At 39.5% G+C, this 23,531-nt stretch overlaps 1 protein-coding gene across 1 annotated transcript in view; it reads left to right on the top strand.

The window, feature by feature from the left end:
* The window catches only part of SEMA3D (semaphorin 3D), a 136,333-nt gene that overhangs the window by 75,959 nt on the left and 36,843 nt on the right, over positions 1-23,531 (top strand). The window contains exons 6-8 of the mRNA XM_056516344.1: positions 3,503-3,596; positions 6,826-6,954; positions 12,689-12,831. Of these exons, the coding sequence (XP_056372319.1) occupies positions 3,503-3,596; positions 6,826-6,954; positions 12,689-12,831 (366 nt within the window). The remainder of the gene's footprint in view (positions 1-3,502; positions 3,597-6,825; positions 6,955-12,688; positions 12,832-23,531) is intronic.

Here is a 23,531-nt window from a genome sequence, read left to right as displayed (position 1 = left end):
CTTCCTATACTGTTATAGAAATAGCATTCTCTTTTCTTCAAGGCTGGGTAAAATTCTAGAATATAAGAAATAACATCTAAAGTTACTAAATTGAATAACCTTAAGCAGAATAAGAATCATAGAATGGTTTGGGTGGAAAGGGCTTTTTAAGATCACCCAGTTCCAACCCCCCTGCCATGGGCAGGGACACCTTCCAGTAGATCAGGTTGCTCAAAGCCCCATCCATCCTGGCCTTGAACACTTTCAGGCATGGACCATCCATAGCTTCTTTGGGTAACATTTGCTGGTGCCTCACCCTCACAGGGAATAATTTCTTCCCAATATCTAATCTAAACCTACCTTATTTGTCTAAAATTATTCCACCTTGTTCTGCTACTGATACATGGAATCAAGAGAAGATCCCCATAGAAGAAAAAGAGGAAATAGTGTTTTCCCATACTGACATCCATTGTTACGAACCCCACAGTCTGGGATTAGATGACCAACCCAGAGGTGCAACAGAAAACTGAAGCTTTGACAAATCTACACAGTGGTGTTCTGTGTCTAATAAACCATTAATGCTCCTGGTATTGTCGAGTATATGATGTATAATTTGGCTTACAATGAAATAATTCTGCAGACTTCTTTGCTTTGCTACTTTAAATATTGTAGTTGAAGCAACTGAAATTTAAGATCCCTTGTATCATGCTGATTTCTTAGCTGAATGATCAAATACACAGCTGAATGGAATAGAACAGCTCTCAGCAAGAGTATAAGTAAGGCTCTGGTTTACCTCTGGGTCATTAGCAAGATTCCTTATTCACTCTACCATTGCCCTACTTCATTTCATCTACTTCATTTGTGAAGATTGTTTTCAGCAGACCTTATGAAATTATGGATTTGGTCTGACTGTTCAGTCCAGCAGCCAGTCTAGACAAGGGGTCTGTCTCAGTTAGACATGACCAATTACCTTGTGAGAGGAAATGGAAGAAGAATCCTGGTATTGTATTTCCTAATCCCCTCACTGTCCCCCAGTCCTGCCTCTCCCACATTCCTCCTGGTTGCTCAGCTGCAGTGGTAGGTTGGACAGTGTTCAGCACTGCTCCTGCCTCTTCTGACAGAGCAGCTCTTCTACAGCCTCCTACTCATTTATCAGCCTTGAACGACCTCAGGCATATTTTCCTTTTCCTTCTTGGAGGCCCAAACACCCTTCAGCCACCATCCTTCCACCACCTCTCTAGATAAATGTGACAAGGCAGGAAGGTGCTGAGGATAGGACAAGTGATGGGAATTTGACAGGCAGTTGAAAATGTCTCCTTGTAGGAACTGAAGCCAGGAAATCCGTTCTCTTAGAATTTTTTTTTTTTCGTCCCTCCCTCCCTCCCTCACCTTTTAAAAAAAATTTTTAAAAATTTAAATCTCTGGGTTATAATAACAGATAATGAATATCTGGTAATTAGCAGTCTCTCCAGGAAGACGTGGAATGCTTGGGAGATCCCTGAGGTCCCATGAGACCCTGAGATAGCCTCATGGGGCTGTGAAGCCAGGCAGAGCTCTGCTGACCTTTGAGAGCTGCTGGTGGATCTGCACAGAGCTCTCCTGGCCAGTGCCACTGCTGTGAAAACAAGGAGGAAAACAGTGTGGATCAGGTGACTCAAAACCACAGCAGACACTGCTTTTGAAGCAGTACAAATCCCCAACGGGATCACACAATTAAAGGGGATTAAAGTCCTCATCTTGTTTTTGCTCGAGTCGCTGCCAAAACTTCTCTTGGCTGGTGAAGAAGAGGCTTGGCCCGGTTGGTGCTGCTAGCCACAGCTCTCCAAGGGATGCTCTTTTCTTTGAAAGCTCTGCCCAGAGTGAAAGCAGGAGGTTAATTCTGTGTGAATGCCTGGTAGTGTCCATTAGTTTGTCTGGGTGAAGTCTGAAATATTTGATGTTGATCTATAACTCCCTTGATCCCCTGAGTACTGCTGGGCTTGCAGACAGCCTCTTCACATGTGATAAGGGAAGGGTTCTCAGAGCAGCTCGGGGTTTCACATCTAGAACAAAGGACAATGGCACCAGCATTGTCAGAAAAAAAAGCCTAATTTTTAGTTTTGTTTTTTCCTTGCTGTGCTTACTTGAGTAGCTTGAGAATTTAGTTTGCCTGATATTCCACAGGTTTGGGAAGTTAACAGGTTTTTTGCTGATTAAATTCTGCTTTTTACGAGCTAGGATTGCTGGAGGAAATTGAATTTATGTTCCCAGATTGGAATTGATTTTTCTTTTCTCTTAAGGAGCTTAATTATTCAGTATCCTGGGCTTTTGTCTTCTGAGCCTAGAGAGTTTAGGAGGCAACTCAATAACATAGAAAGGTTTGGTCATTTATAATCTGATGTGCATTAAGGATGAACTGAATTAATGCATTGTGAAGTCTAATCCTATGTGGCCATCTTTGCCATACTTGCACTTGCTTGTCATTTGTACTCTTCTGGCCTCTTGCAAGGCAGAGATACAGAATAATTAAAATCACTTCACCCATTTTTAATCATTTAAATCATGGAGATGTTTTGATTTTTTTTTTAACTAGCTTCTAAATTTTTGTCTCTATAATACATTGATTAAATTTGTGAGCACTAGTGAGATTTTAAGTATCACTGGAGGTAGGAAGGCATGTTAAAGGAAAATGTGTTAAAAGCACTTCTGTAGGCAATCTCCCCTCTCTTTATGGCAGCACAGTTCTGAAGATGAAGTCTCTGTACCTGCAGAGAGTTCACTTTACTCCTCGGAGCTATCAATTTGCCTTCAGCAGGACTCACTATGGATTTCAGGTTAACTTTTCTTTCAGGAAACCATTGAAAGGGGCAGGAATCCTTGTTGGCAATTCAAAACTAAAATAAAGCTTCAAATGGATGTCTACAGAAATTGAGCTGTTGATTGCCCACTGAAAACATTGGCAAAAATTTTTAAATAACTTATTTTCTTTATCTTCATCTATGCCCTTGTTCTATGGCCCAGGAATTAATCATAATGTATTTGGAAACTACAAGGAGGAAGCTATTCTGATATCTCTTGTATCTTTAGCCTTGTTAAAAATAATAAGAGAGAGCATATGCAGCTTTCATTTTACAAGGGTCTGAACTGTGTCTGTTCTGAACATTATTCAGCAGTCCCTGGAGAAATTTCAGAGTCAGCCAAAATCCCTTCAGAGTCTCCTGTTGCAACACAGTCTATCAGCACTTTCCCGAATTGAAGCCAGTGCCTTTTAAGTACAATCCAGCTTTTAATTGGGGTAAAAATGAACAATGCATCTCTTTTTTTCTGAAAATAATGGTATATTTTTTTTTCTAAGATTTGTGTTTCACTATAGAATTAACCAGGATACAGTAAAACACTGAGTGAAAAAATCCAGATATAAAACAGACACAGACTGTAAACATCAATGCTGAGATGACAGCTGCATGATCTAACACACCTTCACTGTCTAAGTGAGTTTTTCCCCACAGCCACACCAGGATAATGAATTTGTGTTTATTCTCAGGAGATGGTATTCCGTTTGGACACCCAGAACCTGGAGTCTGGCAGGTTGAAGTGCCCCTTTGATCCCCAGCAGCCATTTGCTTCAGTGATGGCAGGTAAGGAGCCACCAGAGCCAGGCTGCCCTCGGACCTGTGATGGCTCTGAGCAGCCCAGGGGCTCAGCAGATGTCACTGGTCGTGTTTCCAGCTCTGGGTTGTGCTCTCAGAGCTGGGGAGGCCTTGAGGCTGCAGGCATCAGAGGGCTGGAGGGGCAGCAGTGCAAACAGAGGCATTAGAATGGCTGTGGAGCCTCTGTCAGCCAGGCAGGAAGGCATTTCTCCCTCACCCAGTCATTGCTCCTTTAAGAGGACAACAAAAAAACCCACATGGACAGAGAGTGTTTGAAGCCCTTGTGGGCCTCTTTCTGCAATTATCAATATGTTCTGCCCTTTGAAGTCTGCTGACATGCACTATTTCCATAAATACGTTTCTGAGGTTTCTATTTACTCGAGTAGCCACTTCTGAAGCTGGGAGCCGAGGAACAAGATAGTGCACTCTGCCTGCTGCGTGCATCACAGCACTGTGTGGTCTGACATTTGGGGCCCAGGAATGTCAGCTTGACCTCTGGATTTCAAATCACTATAAGAGCTACTTTTGTCATGGTTTGGTTCATAGCTGTGGACAATTTTCATTTAACTTGTCGGTCGAGCGTATGAATACAAGATAAGAGTGAAGCACCATGACGTTTTCATTACAGCCAAAGAGCAGTGGTGACAGTGCTTTGAAGTATCGGTCACTCTGTTATAAAAAGAATATGACTAATGTTCACTCTTTATTCTCAGATAATAAGATAGATGATTTGTGATTCTGACCCTACAGATGGGGCAGGACTTCCTTTATTAAAAACAATAGATTAAAGCCTGTGCTTATTCTTCTCAGAGACCCCTAGTACTCTTTAATGACCGTGAAGTCTATTTTTAAAATGGGGTTCCCGAAACTTTAACTTTTTTTTTTTTACTTTTTTTTTTTTTTTTATGCAAACAGTGGAACTCTGTGATTTACTACAGCATTGCCTAATTTCAGTAGCACTCTCATGCTTTGACTGTTCTATTAAATCTTGTGAAATGAAGAAGCTGCTGTCTTTCAGCTACCTAAGACATGAACTTTGCTACATAACAATTTTTGAGCTAGATAAAATTTATGGTCAGGGTATTCTAGTATCCCTTTTTTGAGTGTGGGTGGTGTCAAGTGCTTCACAATAACATACAAGAAGCACTGTAAAGAGTTACAGTCTGACCAGAGAATGTGTTTTTGGTCTGTCTTTGGATGCCTACCTTATTCCCAAGTGAACTAGGAGAGCAGTACAGTTCATGAATGAGATGCTGCCCTGGAGCTCAGGTGAGATAATTTCCCATCTCTGCCACTAATAAGCAGAGTAACCTTGGCATGTCACTTCTCTCTATCTACTTTTATTTATCTGCCAAATGGCAATAAAAATTACTTATATCCTTCAGAAAAGACATTTTATTCAGTTGTTCATTAATGAGCTAAGTAATATCTAACCATGTATTCACTTATATATGTCAGTTAATGCAACTGAGTAATTTTAATTTGTCGTATAAATAAATAATCTGAGTATCATGTGACATATCTCTTCAAATAAATCCCATGGATAAATTTGAAAAACTAATTTTTTTTACTAAAAATCACCTGCTCATCATCCATCCTCTATGACAAATTACCACTCACCAAAACTGTTCAGGACGTAGCAGGAGCTTGGAATGAGAGATACCAAATGCTGAGAGAAGTGCTGAAAATGCCTTGTCAGCAGAGCCTCAGCAAGATGGAGAATTTCTGTTGGCCCTTCAGATGTATCGATCACTGGGTGCCTGTCAGTTAGCAAACACCAATTACCCTGCCCATTCCTCATTATGACAAATACCTTTCAGAATGCACTATTGTTTCTTTACAAAGGCAACATGCTGTCTGAAAGATGTGCTTTCCACAACTGCCATGGAAATCATGCAGAAGTAACAATAATAATGAAGTAAAAGGAAAGATGATAGATCTTTTTTTTGACAAATAAAGTGCTTGTGGATCATGGGTTGTGGGTTGGTTTGTTGATTTTTTTTTCCCCCTTGATCTTATTATTTTAAGTGCATTTACATCTTTAGCAAATGAAAGCACAAACATTAGTGTTGAATGGTATTTATTCTGCATTCACTCTCAACAAAGGCTTCTCTCTAAAAGATCTTGTGAAATGTTTCAACCCAGGGGTATCAGAAAACCTGGATAAGGAACTTTTGGAAGGGGATTTTTATGTATCACATAGCTTTTAATAAGATTATAATTTATGAGCATGAAATTTTTTGTTTTTATGAATTCTAGGGATTTATTTATGCACATTATTAAGCAAAAAAAAAAACAAAAAAACAAACCTCTTCCAACCAATAAAGCTCCTTATCTTCCAGAAAAAACGAGTATTTTAAAATGCACTATGTGGTAAAAAAAAAAAAAAAAAAAAAAAAAAGGTCACATTGATACTGTTTCTTTGCTTCTTTTTGAAAAGTACTGAGATCTAAAGGGAAACAGAAAATATTGTGCATTTCTCAGCATTTTCATTGCCCACAAAAGGGGCAGAAGAGCACATAGTGACTTCAATTGCAGCAAGCTCACAGCCCTGTGTTACAGATGTAATGTCCTTGTGAGGCAAATTCTGGTTGCCTTATTCAAGCAAGATGTGTCATTTATTTTAGCAAGACCACTCTGTGTGAAAATTATGATGATTTGTGGCTGTAGGCATATTCCTGCCATTAACACAAATTCCCTGAATTTGTGCCTGAGTTCCTCTTTTTGCATTAAGTGTTGGATGGAGATCCTTGCTCCAGGAATGGGCCAAGCTGCAACATTCCAATGGGAAAGCATCCACCCTGTTTTTCTAGCTCAGGAGTAGCAGAGTCATCAGGGCTGTGCAGTCCTGCTGCAGGAGATAGCTGGAATGGACAGGTGGCCATGTCCTCACTGTTCAGGTGAAATAAACCTTTATATCATTTAAGAGCCCAGTACCTATTAAAGCCTGGGAAATTTACTTTTCTCAGTGCCTAAAAGATCTGAAAATTAGGCTTTGACAATGTTACTTCTCAGACATATAATTGCAAATATTACTCTCATTTAAATGTAAGCAAATTCACAGAACCAAAAAAAAAATTAAAATATGATCTAATAATATTTTAAAGCATTAAATCAGTTTATAGACAAATTTAACATAGGTGTTGTTCACCCAACAAAATATGAATAATTTTTTTGTGCCACAGCTGTAGGAACCCTATTTCTTTTTCATTTGCAGATGAGTATCTTTATGCTGGAACAGCTTCTGATTTCCTTGGCAAAGACACTGCTCTGACACGTTCTCTGGGCCCTTCTCACGACCACCATTACATCAGAACTGACATTTCTGAACATTACTGGCTTACTGGTAAGATCCCAAACATATGCTGTTGTCATTTGCATTGTCCCTGCCTCTCTGAAGTTAACAGCTCCTTCCTTATATAAATACATGTCCAGTAACTATAAATATAGATATTGTATCATGGGGGTCTTTGGATTACGTAAGCTTTTTTAAAAAAGCTCAGTGGAACAGAAATGCACTTGAGAAAAGTCACAGAGGTGAAAATATTAATTAAGGGAAGAGTGGGAGCATGAGACCTAATCATAGTTTCTTTGATCTATATATCTGTATAATCCTACAATTGAAATAATATCATGACTTAAATGCTTCTATATCCAGTCTTGTTGGAGTAATTTTTTTAGACTGTTTTTTCCAATCACTTGTTAGAAGCTGTTCAGTATAAAGTGTTGAAACTACAGACTAGAAATCCCACATTTTTTGGTAAGAGGTATTTTTTTTTTCTAATTTTCCTTTTTTTAAGGGGAGAAATACCCTTTGTTGCTGTGAGGATAATTTTAAAACCACTAAGGGCACACTAAAATAGCTTCCCAAGCAAAACACTGCTTTTTCTTGCCTGTTAAAAAACACTGTGAGCTAGTAAACCCTCTGAAAAACTGGCTTCATTTGCACCCAGCCAGTCTCAAACCACACACAGAGTAACATGGAAAACTTCACTCACAAGCTAACCCTGCTCAATTAAAGCATCCCCCTTTTAGTTGTCAACTGCCTTTAAAGATGTGGCAATGCTGGCCCTGGCTCAGGATGCCTGTGTAACTATTATGGGTGCAGTGTAAAGCCAGGGCCTGCTGACCACAGGGTTAAGTTGTCTTCCCAGCAGACAATTGCTAAAAAAAATAATTTTGTCTCTTAACTCTTTGAGACCTCAACAAGAGGAAATGTTCTTTTTTTTCCCTAATACTTTTTCCCTACCCCTTCTCTTCCTTCTTCTGTATTGTTCCCTTAAATTTCTATCAAGATGTAACTGCATAATCCCAGAATTTCTGCTGTGAGATGAGGAGAAAAAGAAAAACCCACTTAAAAGTCATGTTTACCTTTCCGAATAGGAGATGGAAGAATCTCACATCTGACTCTGCTGACTTACCCACTTTGATTTCCTATGCTGAAAATCTTTCTTGTCCCACCTCTGCTATCTCATCTCTCTTGTTTCCACACACTGGGCTGTGATATGGACCAGGATGGGTCCTTCCAGCAGTCAGTTCTCTAATTAGCCATGCAACTGCATATCCAGTTGTATCACTGATGGCCTGCAGATGCTCAGCATGGAAAGGTGGCTGGGTAGCTGCTTTCCTAAGGGATGCAATAATAAGTTAAAACCAAAGATTTACTGTGGTTTGGGCCTGAGGAACATCTGGTGTTATCATTAGTATAGATCCACATTGATGAGCATTACAGGGTTCAGTTCCCAGTCCAAAAGAACTTGTAGCTCAAAAATGCACTTCCAAACATTGCTTTCTCTTTTTATTGTTTCTTCATTAACAGTTTGAGGGAAGGGAACAGTCCAAGAAAACAGAATAAACTGTAGGTTTGAGAAATGTTTAGATGTTTTAGTGGGGGGATGTGTCTGCCTTTCCTCTCTCATTTAGATTGATTCATGATTTATTCTGTTTTCACTTAAAGCGTCTGTATTTGTGAAACTTTTCTAAGGAGAAGAGTATATTAATATGTCTGGGTCTGAAAAACAGCTTTAGTGTGCTAGACTGTGAGGTGAAAATTGCCCCACACTATATAAACACTGAAGACCCTATATATTCTTCAGGTTTACCTTGTTTCCAGCCATATAAAACCCTGCAGCCACAATTCTGTCTAAGACTTCACAAACACAATCCCTTCAGTGTTATACTAAGAGGGATAGACATAAACTGGGTGCTTTTAATATTTTGAAACAGTCCTTTTAAGGTTGAGGAAAATTTTAAGTGCAACTTGAAATGATGGCATCATTTCTGCAGTAAGCCATAGGGTGGCCAATATATTTCTAGTTTATTGTGTAATGTTACCAATTACAGATTTTGTGCTTTCAACCAATACTGGTATAATGAAAATATTTACTTGATTTCAGGTTTAAAGCTCCCATCTGATCTAAATCCCCTCTTCCCTAAATCTACTGCCCCTTTACCAAGCATGTGTTAGACCTCCATGAAAAGTTGTACATACTTAAATAATTGTACAATTGGAAATAAATTATTACCATGCATGACTCATGTTTTACTTAGGATAAGCATAAAATGCACAGCTTGTTTTCTTCCAGAGGGCCAAGGAGGTTTTGCTATAATGCACCTTAATTTTTTTAAAGTTTAGTCTTTTTCTGTTTCTGGAAACAAAATTATCCTTCCCTGAGGGAAGGGAGGTAAAGACAAAGCACGAGGGAAAAATGCGTGGGATACCTTCCAGTTCCTTGCAGGGCATCTCTATCTTGACTAATTAAGACATGTCCTAATCTCAGTGGCTGAATAGCAGCTCCAGAGAGGGAAGAGGAGGAAGGCAGCTAATCTTTCCCATGACTCAGGCTCACAGGGGCTCACACTCCCCGCAAGGGTGGCACTGGAGCAGAGGGGAGCAGGGGCTCAGCCGTTCCCACAGCTGCTCCCCAGAGCTGCTCCCTGCACCTGGGGCTGGTGGCCCTTCTCTGGATGGCAAAGCCACCACTGGAACCGAGCCTGCCCCGTGCCAGCCCCGTGGGCAGAGGAGAGCATCAACCAACACAGGGATCCACTGAGCAGCTGCACATTCCTCCCTGCTCCTTAGGAAGAGAAGGGCATAGCTGGAAAGAGGGCTTCCTTGAATTGCATTCATCTCTTTTTTTTTTTTTTTAATTTTTCCCTTTTTGCTTTTTTTCATTGTATTTTAGTCGCCTTTTCCAGGGCAAAGTCTTGGAGGCAATGAGTTCTTTATATCCTGCGAACCTTGGATGGGATTCAGCTCCCTTAGCTGTGAAAGGCAAAAACGAGCATCCTGTCTGAGCTCAGTCCTTTGCTTGCCTCTGTAATTTACTGAGAGAGGTGACACTTCCAGAGAGTGACTCACCCTGCCTGTTGTAGGAATCTGTATTGTTCATTGTCACTTTGTCCCTCCCTGAGAGAGGACCTGCCTGAGAATGGGTTAGGAGCTTGACTTCTAGGTGGTTATGGTAAATTAGGTAAGCACTGTCCTTGCATTCTGTCATGCCATGTATTTCTGGCAGCCCAACTACACAGAGGTGCTGCTTCCCACTGTTTCAGGTTGCTTTTTAATTTCTTTGTGTTCTGGGACAGCCACTCCTTTGTGGTTCTCTTTTTCTGAGCCTAAGTTCTCCTTAGGCTGCACTGCCAGAAATCACTGCTGGTTTCAGGAGGGAGTGATGGCCAGCAGGTAAGCAACAGCAGTGAAGTACCAGCTGTATCAGCTCTTCCCACCAGGCCACATCAAAAAAAGCACAAGCAACACGTGTTCATCTATTGCCAGAGCTTGTGATGCCTTTAATCCCTGGGCTGGTCACATACAATCTAGCCATGAACTTAGTATGGGGGAAGATCTGCTGAAGCAAATAGTGGGAGGAACAGCTCTGTCTATGGGAACATAAACAGTAGTTTAAAATCATCATCATTAGTTTTTCTCCCATGCAAAGAATCCAAAAGCCTAATTCACAGTTAATTTAAATGCACGTTTATGTGTTGGATAGATGAGTTAGAAAAGATGAGACAAAGATCTCACTTGCAGAATATTATGTACTTTTGAGACATAATCTCTTCCATCTTAATTATTTTCACTTCATCTTTGTATCTTTTACAATGCATTTCTCTTTGGATTTAACTTTCAACTTCAGCATTTTCAATTGTGATTTAAAATTGTTAAATACTGGTGTTCCTTTAATTAGAGATTCTTCTAAATCTGTTCCAGGAATTGGGACTGAGACATTTATTTTTGCATTTGGCTTGCCAAGGAAAGCAATTAAGTTTAATCTTCAACCCCCCATACATTCAGTGTTTTGTTCTGTGAATGTGGATTAAGAAAAAAAGGCATGTGACATTCAAAACATGGTATAGAAGAATTTCACAGGTTTCCTCTTAAATGGATATTTTGCTAACCACATATTTTTAAGAAACCATACTGGAAATGTATTTATTTATTTATTCATGCTTAGAGATCTAATCTTCAAAGTATCCTTACAGGCCCTGAGGAGTAATTGAATATTTTCCTCAAGCTCATTTTGAAATCCTGACTTAAATTTGTAGATCTTGACGCCTGCATAATTTCATTTTTTCTACTGATACCATTCTCTAGTGTCAGAAGGGTTTAGGATGGAAGCAGCACTGTGGCTATTTTCACTCATAAATTTATTCTTCTGAAACAAAAGTGCACACTGCACACTTAAACACATCCCATTTTGTCTCAGACCCTTTGTCTCAGACTGCAAACTTTTGAATCAAGGACTCTCTTTTTCTTCTTTGTGTGCTGTAGAGTTCATGGTGAAAATTCCTCAAGGCTAATAGAAAGTAACAATCATTATGAAAAGGACAAAGGCATGAAGATATATTGAAAGCTGATAATAGTATTCTCCCATATAAACAGTGTGCTCTGTTTGCTCTGCATTCTTACAACACCCTCCTTATTGCTTTCTACTGCAGCCTACCTGATACTGGGGGACAAAGACTGTGTATTTTATTGCTGAAAGAATGTATTTTAGAGTCAAGGGTCTCTTTGCACTGTATTTGTACAGCCACTTCTGTTTAAAGAAAAACATCATTGATCCAAGAGCCCTCAGAAGAGCTCATCTATTGTAGCACACTGGGGAATGTCTTAAAAATCACTGCCCCAAGTAGCTGGTTCACTTGTGCAAGGCAGGGTTGTTGTCTGCTCTGCTGCAATCATGGACCCTGGAATTGCTTCAATTTCTGATTTTAGTGCAAAATTAAAAGGAAAACAAATAAACAAAAAACCTCAACACCAAAAACAAAAGCCTTCAGCTGTGAGCAGGTGGAGCAGGATTGGAGACCATGGATGAGGGAGCTTGGGAGCAGTGAAGAACACCTTGGCCCAGTAAGCATGGCTGGAAGGTGCAGACAGACACCCACGCTTGCCTTGGAAGAGACCAGGAATAAAATAATGGCCCAGCATGCCACAGCAAGGCATTTTTGCAAAAAGCAGATTTAAATAATCCAAACAAACCATTGTGTTGATACAGCCATTCTGTTTTCAAGCACAAGGAGCTGCATCCTTAAGACCAACCAGCAGTTTTGGAGTTTGCTGTGCTAGCTGGGGAATCCTAGCATGGCACTGTATTGGATTTGGTAGATACAGTCAGTGAGATTGCTGTATGACAGATACATAGGAAACATCCCTTTGCAAGCGATCTCTAATAAGCAGTAGTATATTTCTGTATTAATAACTGCTGCAATGAGTAATTAAATTAATTTTAATTTGACCAGGTGATTTCAGAAAATCTACTTAGCTTCATTTTTGTGGCAAGAGCAGTAAGATAGATTTGTGTAGGCAATATTTGGTTGTGAGAGTTACTCTAATTCCAAACAGAGAATGATAATGAGTGCTGCATATCTTTGCAAGTGGCAGTAAAATCTATACACAAAAACATCAGACTAACAGTAAATATTTTAGACTCCATGGTGGTTTTCAGTTGGAGTTAGTAAGAAACTCACATATCTATATTTTATTTCACTGGAAGATGTAACATAAATGCAGAGATCTAACAACAAGTACTAAGGCTTTTCTCCAGATTTTTAACCCTCTTTATTTCTCTAATTTTTAGGAGCGAAATTCATTGGAACTTTTCCTATCCCAGATACCTATAACCCAGATGATGATAAAATCTACTTCTTTTTTCGAGAAATATCACAAGATAGTGGTACATCTGACAAGACAATCCTTTCCAGGGTTGGGAGAGTTTGTAAGGTGAGGACTCTATCTTTTTCATAAAAACAAGCAAATTTGGCTTATTTCTCTGAGAAATGTGTTTTCCCCTTTGTCACCCAATAAGCAATTGTAGTAATTTTTCTGAACATAGATTGCTAATGCCATCTGAAATTTACTTGATATAGAAAGAAAAAAAAGTCTGAAATAGACTTGATATTGATGGTGTACCTCTTTTAAAAGCTGGTATGTTTATAAATTATAATCCTATTTCCAAACAGTGAAGCATTGACCTTCCATGCAACAATGTCGTTCGTGCTTTGTTTTATGAACTTCCAGTGAGGATGGATGAGTCAAAGTGTGCACAGTGGCAAGGTATTTGGGGTTTTGTGGAAAGTGCCCACTGATGCATGGATATACAAACCCATTCCTTCAGCCTGGCTCTGTACACCATTCCTGGGCATTACTGAGAGCTGGGGGCAGTCATTTGTTTCTCCACACTGCTGATAACCTGCTGGGGTGAGGGGAGGCTAGGAAAGTATACAGTTTCTGAGCTACACCCACATCTGCCTGGAGGTTTCCTCCCTTGGAAAGAAGAGCAGTCCTTGACCCATTGACCAGGAGGAGCCAGACCCCCAGTCTGCTGCAATCTAAAAAGTTCATTTGGCTGGTGCCTGACCTCCTTTAAATGATTACTCCTTTACTTTCTCCTTCATTCTGTTGGGTTCACCCCTTGTAAAAGATTTGTGCTTTATATATACAGACTCAGGCGTTCATGAGCTGCACTCTTCTTGGAGAAGCATCTCTGTCAAGGGCAGAAGCCTCCTCAAAAGATGAAAAGAAAAAAGCATGAAGACAGCAGTCAGTGTAGTTTAGCAGCTTGATGGTTTTACTGAGGTCTCAACTCACAGTGGCAGAAGGGTCTCCAGACTTCTGTGTCAAACACACACTCTATGCACTCCCTTGTCCCCTAGGACATTCTGTTCCTCTATTCTGCAATAACAGAAGCAGTCAGTAGAAGTGCTCCCGTCCTGTCCTTGTGTCTCAGGAATCACTGGTAAAAGTCAGGACAATGGAACTTGAAAGCTGCCTTCATATTAGTAACACAGTAAACATAAGCATTGAGCAAATGTTTATCTTGTGATAAATTAGGTATCAGCAACACCACAGCAGTCACACTGGTAGGTAGATTTCTATGATTTTGTTCAGAAGCTTTAACTGACTTGAAATTTCTGAGCAGTGTGACTGCTGGCAGTTTCTCAAGAAACTTGTAAATTAATAAATGAACAAAAGTGTTTGTGATTTGCAGTAAGCTGTGTGGGGGAGAAGAGCACTCATTCAGCTGTGGACACACTGATAAGCAAGGAGTGGACAAGTGTATGGATGTCTAAATCTACAGCTGCTCTGCAGTCCAGCAAACTCCCAGCTCCTACTGAGATTTCAGTGGCCACAGCCATTTCACACTTCTGTCCTTGACCTAAAGTGTTAAGATAACAAAACATTCATTCATAAATCAGTTCTCTAGTAGGTTTTTAGCCAGACGAAAGAATGGATAATCTTTAGTTGGGTATTTCACAGCAGAGTGATTAATGGCAGAATGGAAATGCAAACATTTATGATTTGCTGCTAGACATGGCATTTGCTGATTATGAGAAAGCACTTAATGCATTAGAAGAAATTGATTGACAACATTTTCAAGCCAAGGCACATGAGAGAGTATAGTAAAGTATGATATATTGGCTAGAGAAAACCAGCATCCTTTACCTAGAGAAAAAGGGAGATAAGCTATCATAATAAAAGCAAATGTATTGTAAGGAATCCTAATGACTGTGTATAATCATACCTCAAATGAGAATGAATTTGTAAAGTAATCATGTTAATGGGAAAAAATGTCATGAATTTTATTTTTAGTAGTCAAACCAAAATAGGGAAAGCTGATAAGCAAGGTGATTATTATTAATAGTTCTACACTGTCTTCTTTATTTACTGAGCACTTCCCACTGGTTGAGAATTCTCTTGATAATCCAGACTCCTGCTTTTTATAATATCTGCCTTAATTACCAACAATTTTTTTAAAATTATTGCCAATTATTATAATAAAAACATAATTATTATGGGTATTTAATATAAACTGAATATGCAAATAGACTTGTCTGTTCATGGACTCTGAGGTATTTTGGATCTGTGCTGTGGTATGAAACATCTGCTGTGCTTAATTGTCTCTGACATGGGAGCAATGCCTTTGATTGCAGCAACTGATAACAACAATTTCTACTTGCACTGTCTCATTAATGTGACCTGTACTGCTCAGAGTTAAGCCTTTGCACTCTTTCCCTGTTAAGCAGAGAATAACAGTAAATGGGAGAAGCTCAGCAACTTTGGAAATAATTTGCTTGGTGTAAACACAGTTTTTTTCTACGAGGACTCGATTGCTCTCTACCTCACCATGCCTTAGGGCCCCTGTCCATTAATGCCAGAAACACATGCTGAAATTAGTATAGGCTTTGTTTTTAATAAGAGGCTTAGTCAATGCAGCCTATTCTTTGGCTAATTTTCAAGGGTTCAACAATATGGCCTCTCAGTGATCCCCTCCCTTAGGGAAAATCTCTGGAAAGCATTCCCCTTTCCCAGCTACTTTCAGACCCAGCAGACTGCAGTGCTCTTGCTGGCAGCTCTTTGCCCAGTGTCCAACAGCTGTCACTTGTCCTGCTCACCAGAGCGTCCACAGCAGTGCCCTGCAGCCTGTGCTGCAGCTCTGCACAGCCCTCACTCGGGTTACATCATCTGTTCTGTGTCACTGGGGACAGCACTGCCACTGGGGGGGAGCTGCTTTCAACAGGCACTTTCAGAAACAGTTGTGTCATTTATCATGGCAAATGGCATTTCCTGTTTTTGGTTTGAGCAAGGCAGAGAAAGTATCATTGCCCTATCTGCAATACCTGATACTACTTATGGTGCATTAATACTTACATAAATTGCAGTGTTGGGGTAATTGGTTTTCTTCTCATGTAAGGCCATAACCAAAAAGAAAAATTACTATTGAAGATTAGCCAGCAAAATTTATTCATTTTTTAAAATGCATTCAGTTACAAATGTGTATATTATATGGACACACAAATACTAACTTCTTAAGAGCATGGATGCACATATTCCTGTTTCTAGAAACACAGGCATTAGCTTTTACAGCTACACTGTCTTCAAGCCAAAGTGCTGAACCATTTTGCATCAGATAAAGATAGTCATTGCACATTGAGGAAGATCTTGGAAAAAAAATACAATTGCAGTATCCATACACCATACCCTATGCTGTTCAGTAGCAAGTCAGCTCCATTTTTGTACATATTCACCACTAAATGATGGCAGAATTGTAATTCTATTTTTCGACAGCCTTGTATATGTACAAGTGTAGCCCTAGAAAGGACCCAGTTCTCCCTCCCTATTTTCCCACTCAAATAAGGGGAGAAATAAAAATCTAACATAGAGGAATCACAGAAAAGGTTTTGAAGAGGGAGGAAAGTTGTTGGAGCTTTTGTTTGTTTGTTATCTGTATAGAAATACATCTTTCCATAGTTACAACCTCATCCTATTGGAATGAAGTGGAAATTAGCCAAAAGCAGTAGTGTCTGTGCTGCAGTATGAAAATCCTGTTTATTATTACAGCGGTTTGCATTTGCTGTGTTACAAGCTTCTCTTTAATGGTTTGGTGATGTATTGCAAAAGCTAAAAACGTGCAGTCTTAGAGGCTGGTTTCCGAGACCTCAACTGCCAAGAAATCAAATTTCACCCACTGATGTTTTCCCATATTTCCCAAAGTGTTTGGTATCCAGAAGCAGCCTTTGTTCTAGTGGGAACAAGTGAGCTCTTTGTCTTTTTTTTTTTTCTTTTCTCCTTTTTTTTAATACCATTCCACCCCTATATATACCAAGCTGTACCTGGGGAAAAGAATACTGCAATTAGGCACAGCCCTCTTGGTTAAACTGTACTTTCTAAGCACACTGGAATGTAATCATTTTAAGAGCTCTCGAGTCGAGAGCCCTGGACACACCCTGCATTCCACCTTTGGGTAATGTAATTTATTTCCAAAGCCATGAACATCAGCAGAGTTCAAGGCTGTGACCTTGCCTCCTGTCTGGTGCTTAAAGCAATTTGTATTCCCAGAATGGCAGGAGGGAGCTGTTCCTCTGCGGTCCAAGTCCAGAGTCTCCGGTGGGCTTTGCCACAGGGCTGCTCCTGTGTAGAAGTTAAGGGGTGTTTTTCTTGTCCTGGATATAGTCTAGCCATGCCTTACTGTGACTAGGCATAACTGGCCCATTACCATTATTGGTATAATTGATCTGTCTCCAAAGCCCTTGGAGCTGTCCTGGCAGTGTCCTGCTTTCCCGTTCACCGCACTAGCCAGGTCCCGGAAGCCAAATAGCCATGTTCACATGTTCTCAGCAGGGCTAATTAGTCTGGGCTCAGAGCCATGCTCGTGCAGCTATCCTGCTTCCAGTTCTGGAGGCAACTCATTCCAGACAAGATTTAACTTCCTGTGTGTTACATGCTTACATACCTCCTTTGTCACCATAACATTGCCTAGCCACAACTCCAGCCATGGGAAATATTTTTTTTTCCTTGATTTCTCAATAATAATTATTAAGAACCCTCTGAAAAAAATCATCCCTGGAATACCGTTGGCTCTCATTTGCCCACTGAGTGTCTTTGCAGCTGTGAGTATTTCAGCAACCAGCTCCTCTTGGACTTTCAAATTCGATATTTGCCCATCATGTGCCATTTAAAAGTTTTCAAATTATGTAGGAAAGCAGATGCTCATCATGATGATTTCATTTTTAAGGGCTGATGTGCTGGAGACAGGCCAGTTCTATAGAGTATCTGCTTCTAACAGTGATGGATTAAGAGATACAACATCAGGCTTTGTCAGGTCTTTTGGTCCAACTTTCCTTATTGGCAAGGGTAAAGGAAGTTTCGTAAATTTGGGTCCCTCATGGGTGTGTTTCAATAATTGGTGTTTTGAGGGGAGAAATTATGATTTACAGATCAGGCAAAAATATATATGATATGCTTATATGTGAAGAAGTGTGATTGAATTTTACTGAGCCTCGGGGAAAGTGAGAAAGAAGTTGCAGTGTCAAGATAGATCTTTAAAAACTGGATTATGGAAATGCAGCTGCACGACCTCTGAAGCAAACTTTGGAAGCCATCCTGGTTGCCAGAGAGACTCATTGCATAAGACACTGTCAGTACACCTTGGCTCAGAGGTGGAGGCTTCTAGAGTTATTTGGAGTGAAGCTCCTATGGCTCATCCAAAGTCCCTGACTTGTGAGTGCTTTGGCTCAGATGTTCAAATACCTGTAAGGATAGCAAATAATGACTTTTTGATTGTGAAGTTTCCTCACGTGAGGAAAATCTTCCTGTCTTTTTTTTCCCTGTCAGTACATTTACTATAAAAATGTACCATGGTTTGCAGTTTTGCTATTGCTGATTGAGTACAGTGTTTTAAATGCAGATGTTTCAGGATTCCAGATTCTAAAGGACTCTCTGAGATTATGACCTACCTTTGTTGTTTGGTCTCATGCCCTTCCCAGCTCTCAATCTGTGGTTATCAGTGGTGTGGTCACAATATCTCATGGAAGTTACTTCAGGCAGTTGAATATATCCAAGTGAGGAAACCAATTATCAGGCATTCCCTTCCTTCAGTAAAGGCAGATAAATCATTTTTGGAGGAAGACTCCCTCCATCTTTAACCCAAATCACTCTCTGAAGGACATATTTTCCACTGGCTATAAAGGGACCTCTGTCCTACTGAGTCCCTGGAGCCTGAAATTCAAGACATTCTGATTTAAGAATGTGAAATTCTGAATGGCAAATCCAGGCTTATTTGTTCATAAAGAAACCAGTTTATCCCAGTGCTGGGTCTCATACACCTCCAGTTTCACATTGCTGTCAGTCTGCTCAAATCACACAAGTTCTGATCTCCTGTTTGACATTAATTGCATGATCCATCTAATTACTTGACTTACTTCTTTATCAAGAATGCTGCCTTTAATAACCTGAAGGTTTTGTTCTCTGTCTTTTTATATCCTTCTTATGTATGTATATACAATAATTTATATTACATATATATGAAAATTTAGATGAGAGAGTAAAAGCAAGTCAAACACACTGGAATAAACCATGGACAGTTTATACTCAAAATTTTAAGCAGATTTTCCTGAGAATCCCATAACATATTTTATTTCTTTGGCTATAAGACTTTGCTAACTTTAGATTCCCACTGAAGTTAGAATGAAGAGCCTAATGGTGGATATAGTAGAGTACATTTAATTTGTAGCAGCCTTTGGACAATTTAGGGCAATATTCTTAATACTAGCATGACTGCTGAAGATAATCTGAGCAGGATTGCTGCATGGCCTTAGGGTAAAATGGTGCTTAATTTTATTCTTTTATTTGTCCCAAACCATCCTTGTCTTTACCTGACCCTGTTAGTTTCTGGATTTTGGGTATTTGTTCATGGTATTTTTAGTAACAGTCCATAATTTTTCTTTGCTGTGTAGTTAGATTTTCCAGTTTGGATCCCATCCAAAGATAATTTGGTAGAAACTTCTGGGTGTGATGTTTAAATACTTTCCAAAATAAAAATAAACATTTTCCATAGTGAACCAAACAGTAATGCATGCTCAGTGTGAGTACTTTCTGAATTAAATAAAAACAAGCCTGGTTGAGGAGCAGAAACTAAAGAGAGTCACCACTTCGTTGTCAGATGGGAACTGCAGACACAGAGAAGTAACTTCCCCAAGTTTGTTTGATGTGTCCATAGGAGAGCAGTCCGAGTTCTAAAGTCTCATGTGCCTTCTTTCTCTTGCTTAAATTGCAGGTGTGCTTTTATTCTCTCTGAGTCACACTTCATGTGTAGCTTGATGTTTTCACTGTAGCCTGATGAAATCAGGGGAGGAATCTTCATCTGCATTAGTATGGCTGGGACAAGAAATTTTGCACCTGAATTCCTAAAGGACCAAATTTACCTTTCCTGTGTTAGGTTGGCACCTAACATTTGAGTGGGGACAGAATATGTAAAGTAAAACAAAATAATTATAGAAAGAACTGGGAATCTGAAGACAGAAGTTGAAAGGAGTCTGGCTGTTTCTCCATTTATAAAGTCAGCTACAAGGTTGGAGGTATTTTCCTCCATAATATAGGGCTTTGCTTCAGGGAATGCCATTTGTTTCTGGTAGCTTTGTCACGTAGCTAAGCTTCAATAAGAGAAAGGCTCCAGGGCCTTTTGCAGTTTCAGCACTTTTTCCTCTCTGGTCTCCAACATTTCCTTTTATTCAGGCCAGGAATTCTCTTTGGATAGTCCTTTTGCACATCTTGCCACTGGCTGTAATTAATAACCTGCTTCTAGAAATTCCATTCATTGTCTTTTTTCTTTTTTTCTTCCTTTTTTTTTTTTCATCCTTTTAGAGGCTGTTCAGGATAATTACTGTCTTTAAAGTTTTATGAATCACAGTGTTTGACATCTTTGATGTAGACTGATTTTTCAGATAACTGCACTTTTTGTTCTAATGTTCAATTTGTCACTGTTACTTACAAGCAAATAAGAGATTTAAATCCCCAAAGATGCAGATGTTCTTTAGTTTCATTGCCATCTGTTTTCCTGCCTACTGGATTCCAAGACTAACATTTGTTCATTTTAATGAAGCTGCATTTATATAGTATACAAGGGACAACAGAGTAGAAAATAGATACGACAGAAAGTCTTTAATATAAGTTGATTTTTAAATCACTTGATCATAGAGCAGTATCTTTTCGGATGGCTTTTATTTTCCTCTGAACTTATTTTTAGCTAGATGGTTTGAAAAACCTGGTTTACTTAATTGCACATAAATTGCAGATCAGAAAACTGAAATTTCTATGGAAGACTCCCAAGAGAGGTGCATGGTATGACTTTAAATTACTTCACAAAATTTACACTGTGCCATTTAAACAGCAGTCTTCCAGAGTGTCAGAAAGCCATACAATTACCTATGGTCATGGAAGTGGGACATCTGATATTTAAATTCTTAATGTAATTTTGTAGAAACCTGATTTCTTACTGCAGCAAATTGGTTTTTGTAACCAGCTCGTTGAAAAGGAATGAAATTTTAGGATTTCTGTAAATAAGAGTCTGCCTGATTTATTAAAGTCATATTGCATTACTTCCCAATTTATCTAAGTAATTTGTAGTTAAATTTTTTTGTGATATTTTAGGGTAATATTTCCTCAACAGGTGACAGACTGAATAGCCCCCCTTCTAGCTGGCAATTATCTGCATTTCTAACTCAGGCAAGCACAAGTAACCAACATTTTACAGGTACTTCTTTCAGTTAAAAAGAAGGTATTTCAGGCAGAAGTGTTGGTATTTGTTGCAGCTTGTGAGATTGCAAAGCAGTAAGTGCTAATTAAAGCTTTATTTATATTCAAAATGAAATATGCAGTCCTAAGTGCCTTCATCTGTCCAGTAACAAAGTTTATAGTAAACACAGCTAATCCAATGTGCTTAGAAGTGATATTTTGGGAGATAAGAGTTCAGATACTCAAGGCTGGTTGGCTGTTACAAGATTAGCTATATTTTTGGAATGAAAGGCTTGTTCATGCTGCCTTCCCTTTCTCTCAGCACTTAAATTTATCTTGTCTCCTTGTCCAATCTCCCTGAAATATTTAGAGTTCTTTGTATTCATTCAGACCATATCTCTTGTCAAAAATAATTTTGGTACATCCACTTAATTACTTAAACAGGCTTGAGGCAAACCTTTGCTGGGTATAAATCAGTTGAATGGGCTTCTTAGGAGCCTATGACTTCGTGTTTAATCCTTACTTCTGTCCACCTGTGCACTAACTGGACTTTGGTGATTTTCACTCTTCCATGCATTTCTTCTAATCCACTGACTACCCAGCCTGTACATCCTACTGTGTTTATGTCCTGCTTTGCAGCCAGCTCATTTGAGCACATCAGTGATTCATTCCAGACTACTACTATTAAATTATATATTTGGCAAAAGAGACTGTCTTCTTTCTGTAGCAGCCCAGTCCCAAAAATAACTTGGGCCAGTATTTCCTTTGTGCAGCCTCTCAGAGGCCAATAATCAGGAATGGTGAGGGTCCAAGGAATCTGCACCAGAGTGGGCAGATATGATGCAAAGTGAGTGAATGCACGTCAACATGGTCTGAAGTACAGGAGAACAACTGCATGGTCTCATGTTCTCCAGCACCTGAAGCCTCAAGATGAGTCAAGAGTGACCTAATATGAACCAAAAAATAGGATGAGGAAGAAAGGGGTGCCCTTTCTTTAAAAAATAAACACTTACAGAGCTTAGTAAGATAAGTTTTAGTTTCTGAACCTCCTGAGTCTGAGCTGAACTAATTCTGTATGTAGATAAAATCATCATGGCCTTTGTCAGTTCCTGCACTTTGTCAGTCAATCCCAATGAATCCTGGACACGTTGTAGGAAAGGAAAGACACTGTCTTAATCAGAGATGATGTATAGAATTGAAGAGTACTCTATGCTACTAATAAAAAAAATCCCCTGAAAGCCCCACAACCACAAAGAAATGTACCTTCCTAGAAAAATGTGCTTTTTATTTCACTCAGCCATGGCAGTAGGAAGAAGCATGTTGAAGGATATGTCAGCATATTATGTGTGCAGCTGTCTAAATCAGTGAAAGGTCTTTTCAGTTTCTCTGCACCATAAATTTGTCACTCTCTGGCTTCAGAAGGGCTTGGTAGCTCTTGGAATGCTGACTGGTTGCTGAATCCCCTTTGCTCCATTATGAACTGTACAGTGTTACTTTGACAACTTTTGGATATGTAAAACACCTAGTGAATGTCTGTTCTAATGTCTCTTAAATTCAAATAACATGGTTAACATCATGTCCTGGCTTGAGAGCAAGAAAATATGGATACATCTTATATCCATATATTTTATACTTCAATGCACATAGCACTTACTAAGATTGCTTCCTTTGAGCACAGTGTTTGGTTCACACTGCTCTCTAGCAACTCAGTGGAACTGCTGATAAATTTAAAATAAGCATTTGTGAAAATGCTGTGGTGGATCACAACTTAGGGTTGGTAAAGCACAAGTACATATCTTCCCATCTCTTGCAGAAGCTGAATGCTGCAGTGACAGGTGTAGGAACTAGGCAAGGGTCCTTCTTCTATTTCAGCCCCATCACTTGCTCCACACTTTCTTCCTGTTTTCTGATTCCAGTCAGGTAGTTATAGACATCTCATCTCCTGTGAAATCACCAGAAATCAAAGTGGAAGCCCTGCAGTGTGAGATTTGCTTAGCTAATCCGAATTGCCAGAGGAAGGAAAGGCTTAACACTCCTTGCTTTTTAAGATTCTTTGTTGCATCTTGTAGTTGTTTGGTTTTAACTGCACAACAAAGTCTGTTTGCTCTGCCTTTGAACAGAACATGCACATGCAGAGTTTTTTTTGCTGTTGGCTTCAGGCTGCTAATTTTGACACCATTGTAATAAATGTGTTGGGTAGATGCAAAGCTTCAGGCTTGGCAGAACCTCAGGAAATCAAGAGAGGAGGCAGCAGTTCTTGTAAGAGCAGGAGTTCCAAAGGCCATATATTAACAGGAATCATTTCCAGCTGAGCTAATCTATTTGAAAGTAGCAGGTACATGAAAAGGGAAAGCAGTTAGAGTGCATTACCAGAGAAGTGTTACTCCTTGTGAAGTGATTTCAGCACTTAA

The sequence above is a fragment of the Oenanthe melanoleuca genome, chromosome 1A (genome assembly GCF_029582105.1).
Source record: "Oenanthe melanoleuca isolate GR-GAL-2019-014 chromosome 1A, OMel1.0, whole genome shotgun sequence".
Classification (NCBI taxonomy): Eukaryota; Metazoa; Chordata; class Aves; order Passeriformes; family Muscicapidae; genus Oenanthe; species Oenanthe melanoleuca.
Note: the sequence above shows the minus strand (reverse complement) of the source record. Positions and strands in the feature narration are given on the sequence as shown.